The following is a 14,656-nucleotide window of genomic DNA, read 5'->3' on the forward strand; positions in this document are numbered from 1 at the left end:
AAAAAAATAATGTGAATTTTTAACTTGAAGTGAAAATAACAAATGAAATTCATGTAGAAATAACCCCAGGTTAATGTACTCTTAATAACTTTTAACACTGAAAAAGTAAGCACAAACATACTAAAATCTGAGGGGTATTTTTATTCAAATCCTGGTGACATGTATTGACTTCCGTAGCTGGGCTTAAAAAAATGTATCTGTCTGTTTATTGCTTCAAGTGAATTTTCTGTTGCTGATTAGCATGTGAAAGTTTTAATTTCGTTTTTATGCTATTCCTTACCTTTAGCATTGTTTGAGCTTTGGATCAATTCTTCTGATTGCTGTCCAGGTTTGTGTGTTTGAGTTATTAAAACTGCATGAATGCTTGTTTCCTTTGAGCTTTACATTTATACGTTTTTTCACTTTTATTTGCAGATAAAGGCTAAAAACTGTGACAAGGTAGAGAAGGTAACTAGGATCTTTTGTAGTTAAACTATAATGTTTCAATAACGTTTAAACTATCAATGTTCATTCGAGAAATACTCCCCAAACACTTTCTGCTTCTTTCTTTTCCCATATTTTCATCTTTATGTTACATGCTTCTGTTTATTGTTTATTTCAGGTCCAGGTGTTTCCACTTTTCTTGTTTATCTTTCACTTCACCTCCAGCCTGCCACTCTTTACACCTTTGCTGTTTTTGTTATATTTATTTATTTATTTGTTTCAAACAGGTTTTAAGAAAACAAGCAATCAGAGAAAAACATGCATATATAACCAAGAACAACATTATTTGTTTACCACTCTGTCTGAAAAGAAGGGAGAAGTGAACACTTATTTATCGTTTCCTCGTTTTTTCTCTTCCCCAGCTGCTTCCACTCACTTATAATTAGCTCTTTTTGTCATTTCCACTCGTCCCTCTCTGTTTAACCTCCTTCTCTCGTTCACTCATTTCATGTTTTCCCTCGTTTGTTCCTGCTAAAATAATTTTTAAGTTTGTGTGTATGTACGTTTCCAGTGATAATTTCCAGTTCCTATCTGTTTCAAACCTCACATTGTGACAATTTAGCCTTTCTCCCATTGTTTGCTTAAAAAAATCACTCAGATTGTGAAGGCAGTAGTAAATAAATCTCTGAAATGTTTTTGGTAATTCTAACTAGAGACATGTTGGTGTGTGTGTGTCGTTTATTGGTTTGTAAACTTTTCGTTTCAAATGCTGTCTCCCACAAGATATTTTAGTTTTTAACAGTAAGAGATGTTGAACAGCAAAACACAGCAATAACAAACGGAACCTCATTTTTATGACTTCTCTTCGTTTGGGCCGGTGTTTTACTGTCAGGAAAACAGTGGGAGCAAACTTTACAAACAGTAAATTTATTTTGCTTCTTTCCAGTTTAGCGTAATCGGCCTGTTTTCCAGACATTTTGGTTTGCCTCTATGGAATAAAGACTCTTTCTGCTCACCAGAGTTGGATTCCTGAAGCAAACGTGGAGTTAAAAATAGTGCTGTTAAACTCAACATCTCTATTATCACCGTGTTTTTAGGATGTGGCTGCAAAGCTCTGAGCTTCCCTGTAGCAAAAAGGAAAAGAAAAATTTCTTCATAAATGTGGAGGACATCTTCAGCATTACTCCGTCGGACCAGATGTTGGTGCTGCGATGCATTTTTCTCTGATTGCATCGTCACGTAGCATGATGTCACAAAATGTCATTCATCCACCTGTAGCTTCAGCTTTCTTTCATCTATTTAGTTTATTTATATTATTTTAACATATTTAACTCTTTAGGTTTGGCTTAGTCTGTTTTGTTTATGTTTATCAATGAAACTCTGGACCCATCTTGTCTTTTCTATTGTTTTCCCCTTTTATGCTAAAAGTTTGTATTATGTCAATATTATTTTTTTTAAATTAAGCTCAATAATATAAAAAAATGTTATTAGTTGAAAACCTTTTTATTTTTAAATAAAAGTCTATTTTCTCAGCTTGTTTTCTCTCTGACAGATTAAACTACTGTGGATTTCAAAGTAGGAGAAACTGAACTTTTGTTTCTAAAGATGATAAGTTTTACTTTCTTTTACATTTTTGTATCTTTCTTGGTGACCTCATCAGCACAATCTAAGCAACATAAATCTGTTTTATGTATTTGTCAGGAGCAGTGGTATCTTTCCATCTGTGAATCTCTACATGAGCGCCAACGTCTCTAAATATTTATTTTACTCAATAAAACCCAGAAAGTTAACTTCCGTGTTAAATATGTTGTTTCTAAGTCCCGTCACAATTACTTTATTAGTTATATACATACAGAAAACATTCACATAAGTTGTAAAACTCTGTAAACATATTGTTATCCTCGTTATCCAGGAACTTTTGGATTATTTAGGAGTCCAATAACTTTTAAAGTGCTTCTTTTATTTTACACAGAAACATTATTAAAACCCTCACTCTCCTATAATCTTTGAAAATCGGTTCCTTTTCTCTTACCCAGCCTTTTTGGATCAAGCAAGAAGAGAAAAAAAAGATATAAAGTTTGTAGAGATGTTAAGAAAATTAAGAAGACATAACTTGAAAATTGCTTCTGTATTGGTTTTTGGCTGAATTGCCTGCTGTGTTTTCTCTCTTATTTCATCTTTTTTTCTGATTCACTTTTTAAATTTCTCCTGGAAGGAGAACACATCATCAGTTCTCTGTTTACAAGTTTCAGTCTTTGTTGATTTAGATGTAACCATGACAAAAAAAAATATCTCCAACCAGCAGCTAACCTGCTGCACACGTCTCTCCACAGCAGTCAGTACCGATTCTTACTCTGCTCAGACATGAACTTTGACCTGCACTGTCCAGCTAGCTATTAACTGTACTGTCCAGTGGTGGGTATTAATTATTTTGATGATTTTTATCAAAATATAATGTTTATTACTGTTTTTTCTCAATCATTGGCTGCATGGTGTGTTTTATGACTTTGTATTTTGGGTGTTTTTATGATGAAAAGCATTTTAAACTGCCATGTTACTAAAATATGGAATACAAATAAACCTGACTGACCAGACCAGGTTAAACTGTTTTGATAAATTATTTCTGCTTGTGTATTTGATAAAGTTCCAGCAAGGTTTTAATTCTCTCCTACTCCTCTAATGGAAACTTTCAGCTTAAAATCTTTCCTTTGTTTTTTCTGTTGTCAGAATGAAAATTCGGACCTGGTGTGACCCAAATATGCACTTTTCCAGACGTCAAACATCTGTGCGATGCTGTGGCCTTCCTTAATCTGGAGACAAACCATTTCAAACCTTCAAGGTGTTTCCGGTTCGGCGAGAGTTGGGACTGTTTGATTATTTCAGAAATCCTTTGTTTTAATTTAAAATTGGCTGTTAGAATCAAAATTAAGCCCTGAAACGTTTCTTTTGGGTTTCTGAGCATCCTAAATGTTCTGGATCCTTTGTTATTAAAGCTCCAGGATGTAACTTTGATTAAAAAAAAGTATATTTTTTACATATTTGTTCAAACTGTTACTATGCTGTGACAGTAAAGTCTGAGACATATAATCTGTGAATAAATTGAGCTCCTTTGCTTTCTCCCAACTAGAAACAACCAATCGGAGCAAGAAGGCGGGTCTTAGCGCTGTTAATCACAGTCTTGTGTGGCGCTGCTCATCCTCCCTCCCAACCCCCCTTTTTCTGCTGCAGCTAGCATAGCCTGTTAGCTCATTAACATACCCACCCATGAGGACAGATAACTTCCTGTAACGGTACGTTGTTACCACATTTAGCAGCGAGTGCATGAGTTTGATTGACAGCTCTAAGTCCCTCTTCCTGGCTCTGATTGGTTGTTTTTGGTCGGGAGCTGTGCATTTCTTCTGACGAGAAGAAGAAGGGAGGAAGTGGAGGAGATTGATCTTTTCACAGATTATCTGTCTCCTAACAAACAGTCACAACAAGTTTTATAAAAGTTACATGCTGCAGCTCTAATCTGGACACAAGATACTTTAAATGTTACATTTGCTACCGTACCATTACGGTGCCGCCACAGGAACTTAAAAAGCTAAAATGTTTTGTCACTGGAGCGTTTTTATCATCAGTCATTGTCAACATCAAAGTGTCACAACTTTGCAGGTGAGGAAACCTCTCAGGAATGAAACTGGGATCCAAATGACAGCCGGGTTTGAAGACGGCTGTAATCTAACCTATGAATACTGAGTGCTCACATAATAATGGTGTAATGGGACCTGGCTGTGGATTGTGGCGCTGCAGCTGGAGTGATGCCATCTCCAAAAACAGTCTCTTGTGTTTCATGTCCTGCAGAGCAAACAGTCTGATGGTACCTGTCTCTAACCACTTTTACTCCTTTCTCTCTCTTTTCTATTTTCTATCCCCATGATTGTCACTGCCAAAAGTGGCAGCGATTGTCGCTGCCACTTTTTTGTAATTTCTAGGTCTGCTCTTTTCCCCAGAAGTGAAAGTAGGTGCATGTGTTGACACTGAAGAGAAGGGAAGAAGGAAAATTTAGCTGACTGCACTTTTTCTGTCTCTTTCTCTGTGTGTACAGTATGTGCAGCATGTGACACTTTCACATGGGTAGCAGGGCCAAGGCCAACATGGAAGGGAGAAGAAATGAAAGCTTTGGCAGTTTGCAACAAAACTCACTCAGTGTGTTTTTCTGAGATAGTCTTTTCCGGTGTGGTGGGGGTTTTTCCTCAAGCTGTTGCTGTCCAATTTTGGTGAGCCTGTGAATATTGTAGCCTTTGTTTCCAGATAAACTCCTCTGCTGCTGTAGACCAGCTACTTCAAGATGTGAGATGAAGTGAATTTAGAGACGGTATTTTACATACTGTTGATTTTCTTTAAAATCAAAACACTCTGCTTGTTTTCCTCTAACATCAACAGCACTGTAAAACATATGAAGATGGTTTAAATTGAAAACGAACATCCACCTGCTGCCTTAAAAATGCTATTTAAACCAAACAATTGTTTCATAATATGCAAATAAAAACTGTCCTCACCTGGTTAAAGGGCACTCATTTCCATATTATCAAAGTTATTTTACTTTAGAATAATTTAAACTAATTACAAATTGTATGAACAAAATTTCTGATCTGATAATGAATTTCAACTGAAGCAGGTTTTGAATATGGCTGAAAAACATATTACGATTATAAGTGTTTCATGTCAGTTTATTTTGATGATTACTGTTTAGTTTTTTATTTTAAATATCTGAAATGCTCCTTAACGTTTCCTGTTTTATCTACAGTTTTCACTCCACACCGTTGCTGTTTATTTTTAAGCAGTTATTTGGCAAAGTGGAAGTTACACAACAGGCTGTTGCTAGGTAACCACAAGTTAATCGGTTACTAGGTAACCAAAGAGTGAGTGAGTTAGTTGATCCCACTCACAATAATATTAGATAATAAAATAAAATCTATCCAAATACATTTATTAAATTGATTAAGTTGTCATGTTAAATAAACGTAAATAATGTTTGACAAACTTAATTTGATTACATGTGACAAAACTAATACTTTTTACATAGAAAATGCAGAAAGTAGTGAATAATAGAAAGCAAATGGATGCAGGATTCATGCAAAAATTACGCAGTGTTGAAAAAAAGCCTCAACAATGCAATTACAGTTGAATATTATTTTTAAAAAACTGTTTATTTGCTTTGACAATGTCTTTTCAATTACAACCTGCTTCAAATCATCAGCAGAGAGACAAAAGAAAAACAAGAAAAAGTTGGCAAATTGCAAAAATGTGTTGTTGATGTCTTTATTGATGTTTTAAAAAAATTTATTTTCTAAGCCAGACAGGCGCCGGTGAATCTGGTGGAAGAGACATTTTTGCTGCAGAGACGACAGAACTCATGATGCGTTCCAGTTCTACTCAGAAATGGGAAATTCCAACTGCCTAATCGGAAATTCTTCAACACCGGAAGTCGAAAATCCCATTAGAAAAAAGGAAGCAACGGAGATTCAACTTGTGGGAGGGATTCAGACTATTTTTGTCGCTATTAAAAAAACAAACAAACCGTAAAAATCTCTTTTATGGAGCAGATGAGTAGAAAAGTAGGTCAACCAACAACAGTTAACAGGAAAATGTAAAGTTAAATAAATATTAAATAGCAATAATATTATTAAATAACAATATTAGTCAATAATTATAAGTTGTTTACAACAACTTCACACCCATTCAGAACCCAATACAGAAAATAAACTGCAGAACAAATCTTAAATATTTAATTACTTATAAACTAGGTGTCCATAATTTAAAATCCAGCTGGTTTTAGCCTGGATTTAGCCCTCTTTAATTCAGGATCCTAACTGCAACCAAACGTACTGTAGAGTAAATGAAAATACATTTGAGTACATTTTAAGGAAGTCTCTTGTACAGTTCTGTAATTTTATTGAAAAGCAAATTTTACTTCTTGGATTTAATTGTAAAAATCTAAACTATGCACAGAGTATCTTACAAAGTATTTTTGTCTAGTTTCTGGTACAACTAGTACTTGAGATAAGAATCTTTCATGAAGATATGAGCTTGTTTTAAGTAATTTATTCCTTAATATTGATGAAAATGTATTAGTTCCACTGGCAGATTCTTTAACTTATAACGACATTTTTCTAATATTAAAAGTGAAATAATCTGCCAGCCGAACTAGTAAAACAAGTTCCTGTATCTACTTTCGTGTTTTTGCAGTGATTTTATTTGAGAGTGTGAACTTTGTTTTTTAGTAAGCATCAACATTACCGTCAAGAGTTTCACCTATCCAGCGGATTTAATGAAATTACAGCAGACTGAACTGCACCTGTATTTCAGGGCGTTTGTCCAACCATTCAGCAGCAGCGCGTGCAGGTGTGGCAGCGATGTCAACCCGGAAGTGAGCTGTTGTCAACAGAGAGGGACACGGCAGCCTTTGAGTCTTAACACTCCGCGCTCCTCTGTCAGAGACAATGGCTGGAGGCTGCAGCTCTCAAAGATTTGGCTACACGGTCCTGAAGTTCATCTTGTTCTTCTACGCCTGCGTGTTTTGGGTGAGTGTTGCTGTAAATGTCACGTTTTTCTGTTTGTGAAGAGAGTCCGACAGGCGGGCTGGAGAAGAGACTCAGTGACACAGAGCTTGTTTATGTCTGCCGGTGTTTGAGAATATACATTGTTTTTGTTGGGTTTCGTTTAGTTCTGTTCTAGTTTCCGATATACAGTGACTGTAGCTCAGATGAGTTTTTTGTTTTTTTGTTTAAAACTTGTGGAGTACCGACGTCTCTCACACCAGAGCTGGCGCTTCTTATCTCTTGACCACACCTTCCTCTGCTCACCTTTACTCCGAAAAGCGGCTGTTCCTGAGAAATACAGAGGCAATGAGATAAAAAACAATCAGGAAATCTTGAAACTATGTGAGTATGTGTGTCACTCGGATCAGCGCATGATCAAACCACTAATTTTGTAAACAAATAATTTGCTTCAAATCTCGGTTCCTATAAAGATTTCCTCTAATTTGAGGTAGATTAGCTGCCTCAAATTGGCTAATCTACATACCTCTGACTGCTTATCTATAATTATGCTGAATAAGATTTGAAGACTATTTTGTGTAAATGCTGTGTCAGAGCTATGACCACAAGCAGCACATGACTCAAGGCGCATGTCTTTGTGGTCAGGACTCCGTGGGATCCACACAATCTGTTTTAAGTTCAAGTTCCTGTAAGTGACAAATCTATTAATTTGACTGATTTGTTACACTCAGAGTTAATATATGTCAAGTGTGTATTTGTATTTTACAATTATTATGGAAAACCTCAAATTTAGTTTCTGAGAAATATAAAAATACATGTAAATTGCAGCTTAACAGAAACTGTTTGTTAAAGCAATGTTAGAGTATATGCAGCTCTGGAAAAACCATAACATACCACTTAAAATGATCAGTTTCTCTGATTTTACTCTTTATAGGTTTATGTTTGATTAAATGTACATTGTTCTTTTATTCTATAAACTGCTGACAACATGTCTCTGAAATTCCAAGCAAACATTTTGTTTTTATTTGCAGACAATTAGAAATGGTCAAAATAACAAAAATGATGCATTGCTTTCAGACCTCAGATAATGCAAAGAAAACTAGTTGATATTGATTTAGAAACAATAATACTAATGTTTTAACTCAGGAAGAGTTCAGAAATCAATGTTTGGTGGAAAAACCAGGATGTTTTCAATGAGGTTCAGTGGAGTGGACTCTTAGTTTTTCCACAGTTGTATACTCACGTGAATAATTTGTTATGCAGCATTTTTTTCTGACTGAGTCACCAGTGGGAGCGAGATTTTCTTTAGTGGCAAGATAAAAAAATAACGCTTTCTGAAATAATAAATCAATAGAATCAATGTGGATAATTTCTGTGCAGCAAAGTGACAGGCAATTAAAAGCAAGCAGATCCACACAAAGAAACTCGATTATTTTATGATCAGCCTTGTTTGTCTGCATTTTTTTAATATTTCACAATATTTCACATTTCAGTAGTCAGGGTTGCTCAACATTTAGTAGGAAAAGTCCTTCCACATCGCCTTATGATTGCCCAGAAAGCTCGTAATTACAGCTAACTTTCCCAGGCTCTGGGCGCTCAGGCTGTCATTCATCCAGCCGGCTGCCATGTTTTTGAGTTCAAAAATGTTTAAAGTTGACAGGAGATTTGAAAATATCACCTGATAGTTATGTGTTTTTGGAAGACTGGAAGATTAATACCTAAAAGGCAATAATTCAAAAAAGAAACTAGGATAAATTAACACTGCTAAGCCTGGTGGGGGCACAAGTAAAGCCTGGTGGCCCACTAGGCTTATAATAACAAGCTAAGCTGGCATTTTCTTGGGGAAACCTTGAGCTTAGGATATTCTTAGAAGGATCATTTAACTTTAAAGAGACATTCTTTAGATTTTTTTATTTTATTTACACCATAAACCTCCCATGTCTCAATTCAACTGGAGTCACATGCTGATGGGTTTCATTCATCCTATGATGGTCTGTCTTTTCCCTAACACAGGCAGCGCTGCAGATGGGCTGCCTAACAGAAGGAATAACAGTGTATAAGCAGACTGACACTCCAGTTAAAAATCACTTATCTGTTTCCAAATCGTTTTGGCGTGGACAAGCAGAGGGTAGAGATGGGACAGAGGGAGCAGAAGTCGGTTTATTATAGAGACTGAATGCTGCGCTGATGGTGGGAGGAGAGGAAAGGAATTGAGCTGCGTTTATTTTGCTTCCACAGGTTGCAGCTCTTTTATAATACAGTGATTTTCTATGCAGGGCCTGAGAAGAATGTAGTTAATCTGAAAAATTACGAGCAGTTTCGGTCTTATTGTTTTCTCAAGAAAGTGTAGACACTCAAAATCTGCTCAGTGATTTATAGATTAGATGTTGGTGCAGCTTTTCCTTCTTTTAATGAATGTTGCACTCTGTACTGACATTCTGCAAGCTTATTGCAAATATTGAAGCAGTAACCAAATGCAAACAGCACAGAGACAACAGGGAAATTTGTGTAGCTTAAACTTTCAGAGATTAAATTTTTTTAATTGATGCAGAGCTGTCTGACTTGTTTGCATTCTTATTGTTTGTGTTGTTGAACAGGAAGCGTTAAGGATGTAAACAAGCCAAGTAACGGTTTCTTACAGTGACACAACAATTGACTGAAGCATGAGTAATATCCTGCATGCTCTGGTCAATGATTTAACAAAAAGACAATGGTGCTTTTTAAACAGGAGCTAAAACTAACCATTAAGTTGATGAGAAAACCACAGGTTTCCTTCACATTCTGTGTAAATCAGTAGGATTTCACCAAACATTTTGTAAACATTGTATAAAATCAGTTCAAACAAAAGCTTTATGCTTTTGTTTATCGCTGATGGATGTTTCCAGTGCTTTTTTAGGTCTTTCTTCACCTTCAGTCTTTAAAACGTCCATGTCGTTCATGCTGCAGCAGCTCAACTATTAGAACATTTTGCATAGATTCTTCACACCTGCAGTTCAGGAAAAACGTAACCAGCTGGTTGTTACTGCACTGCAGTCATCTGAATCAGGAAACGTCTAACATGCACGGTAATGTACCTGTTTTGGGAAACACTCCTGGTTATATTGAGGATAACGGCTGTGTGCATTCATGGCTGTACTTGCAGAACTGCAGGTATGAATGACGAGTGGGTGGATCACGGCTTAGAAAACTCAGTTTTTCAGAAAATTTAAATATTATGTAAGGCAAAAATATTTTTTGTAAACGGGCTCAACAATGCAGACAAACTTAAATATCTCGCTGCAAAGCTACTTGACATGCATTTGTAAGTAGCCAATGCCGGAGCGCCGTTTATTTTCCTTGTTGCTGATTGGCTGAACTCCCAAGAGCAGACTTGGGACAACTATGGACGTTATCTTCTCTTGATACACGTTAAGGTATTTTGGTGTTTGAACTGTCAATTTTTTCCTCCCTAACGAATTTAATCTCTAAATAATATTTAAATATTGAGCTGCGACTGCAGAATATATCTAATATATCAGATTCAGTGTGTCAGATTAAAAACGACCATTATTTCATCTGAAGAAGAAAAGGCAGAAAGTCCTGCTGTTTTAACTGTAAGAACCTGCCAGTACTAGTAAGAAAACGGGTTTTACATGTGAAAGGTCTGACGATGATTTCACAGAAGCTGAACCACATCCAGCTACGCTTTGTACAATCTGAAATCAGAATATGGTTTAATATCATGGTGACATTCAGCAGGTTTTAGAGTAAAATGCTTTATAATTGCACACAGACTGTTACGAATCACAAAGACATATTTAGGACATGATTTTAAAAAAAATGAAGCTATAACTCTGTGCAGACTATCATACATTTTAAAATCACATTGAGCTTAATAGATTTTTACTATTGATAATAAAAGCACCAGCCAAGTTTTTATTGCATCAATACAGGGAACAAAAAAAATTAATATGGCAAGATTTACTTTTTAAAAAACACATCATCTACTTATGAGTCTTTATTTTAGACATCTTAATTGGCTTTTAACAAAAAAAAAAATATGTTGAAAGTCTGCAGACGGCCAGTCACCATCTGACAGGCCAATATAATGAAAAACACAATTTAACACCAGTTGGTCTTTACAAGTTCAGTTTTCCATTATATTAGACTGTCAGTCGTAGAAATACTTTTACTGAAAAAGCCTTCTAGTTTTTAAATTATACGTGTCTGACTATACTTACAGTCAAACAAAATAAGGAGGGCTAGATATCAAAGCAGAGATAAGAAAGTTGGAGTGTGCAGAGATAATTTATGATTTGGAGTTTCATTACTTTTAGGGAATCAATTAAAACAGAAGTGGTCGAGATTTTCTTGCATCAGTACCTGAAACTAAAAAAACACAGGAATGGGAAACAAATTCAAAAGTCTCACTCACATATCACTCTGCTTACCTCGCTTTATTTTAGACATTTTAATTAACTCTGGCAAAAAAGATGTTTAAAGACTGCAGGACGCAGATCCTGAAACATTCAGTCAGTAAAATGCCAGTTAAATTAGACTGTCATTCAATAGAAACGCTTTTATTCAGAACAACTTCTATTTTTATTTATGACTATAGCCAAACAGAATAAAGGGAATTGGGAATCGGTAGCACAGATGAGGAAGTTGGTAATTTATGGATTGGTGTCTGACTCTAATTTAGAATATTTTTGATTTTAAGTGAAAAACTATAAATACTAATAGTTTATTTCAATACACCTGAAAGAAGTTACGTTTGCTGCTTCTGCAAAGGTTTGTGCTGACAGAAGTGTGTCATTGAGTGATATAATGATGATGGAAACTTAAATATTTTGTAATATAATCCTTTTCTCCTGTTTTACATTCTGCTGTGAATTTTAGGATAATGCTGTAAATATACTAATTTGGATTTGAAAGCTTTTCAGTTACTTCTAAGGATGGATGTGATGTGTTCATAGTCGGCTGAATTAAAACTTATTTAATAAAACGGACTGAGGTGATGAATCAGGTGAATTAAAACTATTTAATAAAACAGACTGACGTGATGAATCAGTTCATTTTGAGTCCGTCCCACTTGTGTCCAGCTCCTATCAGTGAAGGACTCTGGACTCTGGTATTCCTCAGTTGGACAGTATTTCTTGTTTAAATAAATTTCCCCTCTGTTCTCTGAACTGTTTCCGAGTTTCAGGTTTTGCTAAAATCTTTCACAAACGTGCTGCAGAGATATTTTATCAGTCTGGCAGCGCCACCTCGGCCTGCTTCCTTTAAATCAGTCATCCGCAGCTTTAAACAGAGGCCTGCCTGTGTTACTGCAGTTTGCTCCTCCACGGTGAAAGCTGCTGTATGCTTCCACTTCTTTATGTTTGTAGTTTGATAAGAATATCTGAACATGGGATATGCTGTGCAGCTTTCCTCTTCAATGTGTTTGTGTTGATTCAGAGTTTATTTTAACGTTGATAGTAGGTTTTAAATGCTCTGAAGGGTATTCTCTTCTCCCTTGTAAGACGGATTAAATCTGTTTGACCCTAAAACACACGGCGAGTTGGGGCAGGTAAAGAAAAACAGGTGAAGTAGTTTGGACTTTTGAATCTCTGTCATCTACATGTGCTGAAAAACCTGTTTTTTTTTCTTCTACACTTGTTTTCCTTTCATTCTCTACAACATTTCTCTTAAAATATTAATTTAAAAAAAGCAGAATCCAATGGGAAAAATAAATGCCAGAAAAAAAAGTGCAATCTAAACGAATTTTCCAGATTCTTTACTTTGCCAAAAATAAAACTAGTTATTCACTATGTAACTTGTTTTTTCTTTTTTTGTTTTTACATATTTGTTAAAACTGTCTTGACAGTTTGATGTGAGGCACTGGGAGAACGCAGAGGAAGTATTTATTTTTTCTCGCCTCATACCATACCTTAATGTCTCAACTCCCTAACAGTTTTAATATATCAATATAACATTTATATTTTTAATAAAAATGACATATTGCAGTTGTAAGCACTATTAGGAATACCAAAATTTTAAAAAGTTACTTGTTTAAAACCGCTAGAATATTCTTTTAGAAAGTCTTTCCATTAAGACAAAGTTCCTGATTGACGAAGAAAAAATGAAGATTTCCCTTCTATCTGTCGCTGTGCACTGCTAGTCAGCTGGTTGCTATACCTTTCTTTAAAGTGTTTATTGTAGTGTTGTTGTGTAATATCTGGGTATTTTTGCAGTTATGGGATAAAATGTTTCTTCATTTTCTTGTGATTGTCACCACACTGTAATGGGGGAAATTTTCTGCCATATTCCAAGAGCACACATTTTCATTTTGGGAGAAATTTTCTGCCATGTTCCAAGAGCACACATTTTCATTTTGAAAGCAGGACTTCATGTCTTTCTTCTCAAAACTTGTAATGCTTGTACTCAAAACATCTCCTCTCTTTCAAATCTTCACTGTGTTTTCTCAAACCTTTCTCTTCGCACTCAAAACGCATCTCTGCTGGGAAAAAATCTCCTCTTGCAAACCTTTCTGCTCTCTCTCAAAACAAAAAAGTACCGTTGCCTGGCAACCTCTCAGCCAATAGAATGAAAGCGTTGTACTGCATGTGCCTGTGTGGCTACTAAATATATGCCAGAAGTGCACTAGTAATCGATGCTAACAGCCTACAGGAGTTTGTTCACCCAACAAAAGAAAATGGATCCATAGAACCAACCAAGTTACAACTTAGTTATATAAGTTATAGTAGTAATCAAGTTACTACTATAAGTTTATCAGGGCCGGCCCAAGGCATAAGCAAACTAAGCAGCTGCTTAGGGCTTCTTGAATAGCTCACAGTGTTTTCTCAGACCTGTTCCACAGTTCTATTGCGACAGATCACTCTTCAGAGCACGTTCGAAATTTATCGAAACAAGTGGGATATCGATTCCAGATATTACACACCTTTCAGAGAAGCAGGAATTTACCAGAATATCGACATGAAGCAACAACAGATTGGTTATGAACATGAAGGTTTTCCAGCTGAGCTTTCATGGGTCGACATGATGGACCTCAACATCCAAGTCGACTACGATGCTCTCATTTTCCTTTTGGAAGATGACAGCGACAGCCTCACTGAGCCAGAAGATGAATCGGCAGAGGTCCAGGGGGAATCAAGTCCTTCCAGCGACTTGGAGAGTGGAACATCATTGGAAGTCGGGCAGAAAACGACTCCCTCTGCTGACTTCAAGATCACCCCCTTAGTGGAAGATGTGGAAGAGACGAGCCAACACGTCAAAGATCTCACAAAGCAGATCTTTGTTAGCAGAACTAGAGGGCCCCAAAACCACATTTCGCTTTGGGCCCCATGGAGGCTTGGGCCGGCCCTGAAGTTTATAGATATATACATTTTCTGTTAATGATGATAGATTAGATTGATGGTATGTCGTTACTAAGTTGTAACGCAGTTGGTTCCCATACAGTTGGGAGCCACAGAAATCAGTCAAATGGCCCCCGGGCTGCACTTTGGACAGTTTTTCACTAGATAATATTTTTATGTGAGCAGAATTTAACAAGTATAGTTAACATTAGCAGGCTAATTAGACAGGTTATCTGCTCTGGGAGCTAGTTTGCAGTCAGCTGTTTAACAAACCAGTCAAACTGCGGTTTTAAAACAGTGTGATCCTTAAGGATGATTTATGAGACGCTTTAAGTTTCCACACCATGACTGCGCCTC

The 14,656-nt window shown here is 36.2% G+C and overlaps 1 protein-coding gene across 1 annotated transcript in view; it reads left to right on the plus strand.

Annotated features, from left to right (window-relative positions):
- Positions 1–6,776: 6,776 nt before the first annotated feature.
- tspan15 (tetraspanin 15) overlaps positions 6,777–14,656 on the plus strand; it is a 42,186-nt gene continuing 34,306 nt past the window's right edge. Inside the window, exon 1 of the mRNA XM_081605261.1 lies at positions 6,777–6,989. Coding sequence (XP_081461387.1) covers positions 6,909–6,989 — 81 coding nt within the window. The 5' untranslated portion in view covers positions 6,777–6,908. The remainder of the gene's footprint in view (positions 6,990–14,656) is intronic.

Source organism: Poecilia reticulata, chromosome 3 (assembly GCF_904066995.2).
Source record: "Poecilia reticulata chromosome 3, P_reticulata-male-v2, whole genome shotgun sequence".
Classification (NCBI taxonomy): Eukaryota; Metazoa; Chordata; class Actinopteri; order Cyprinodontiformes; family Poeciliidae; genus Poecilia; species Poecilia reticulata.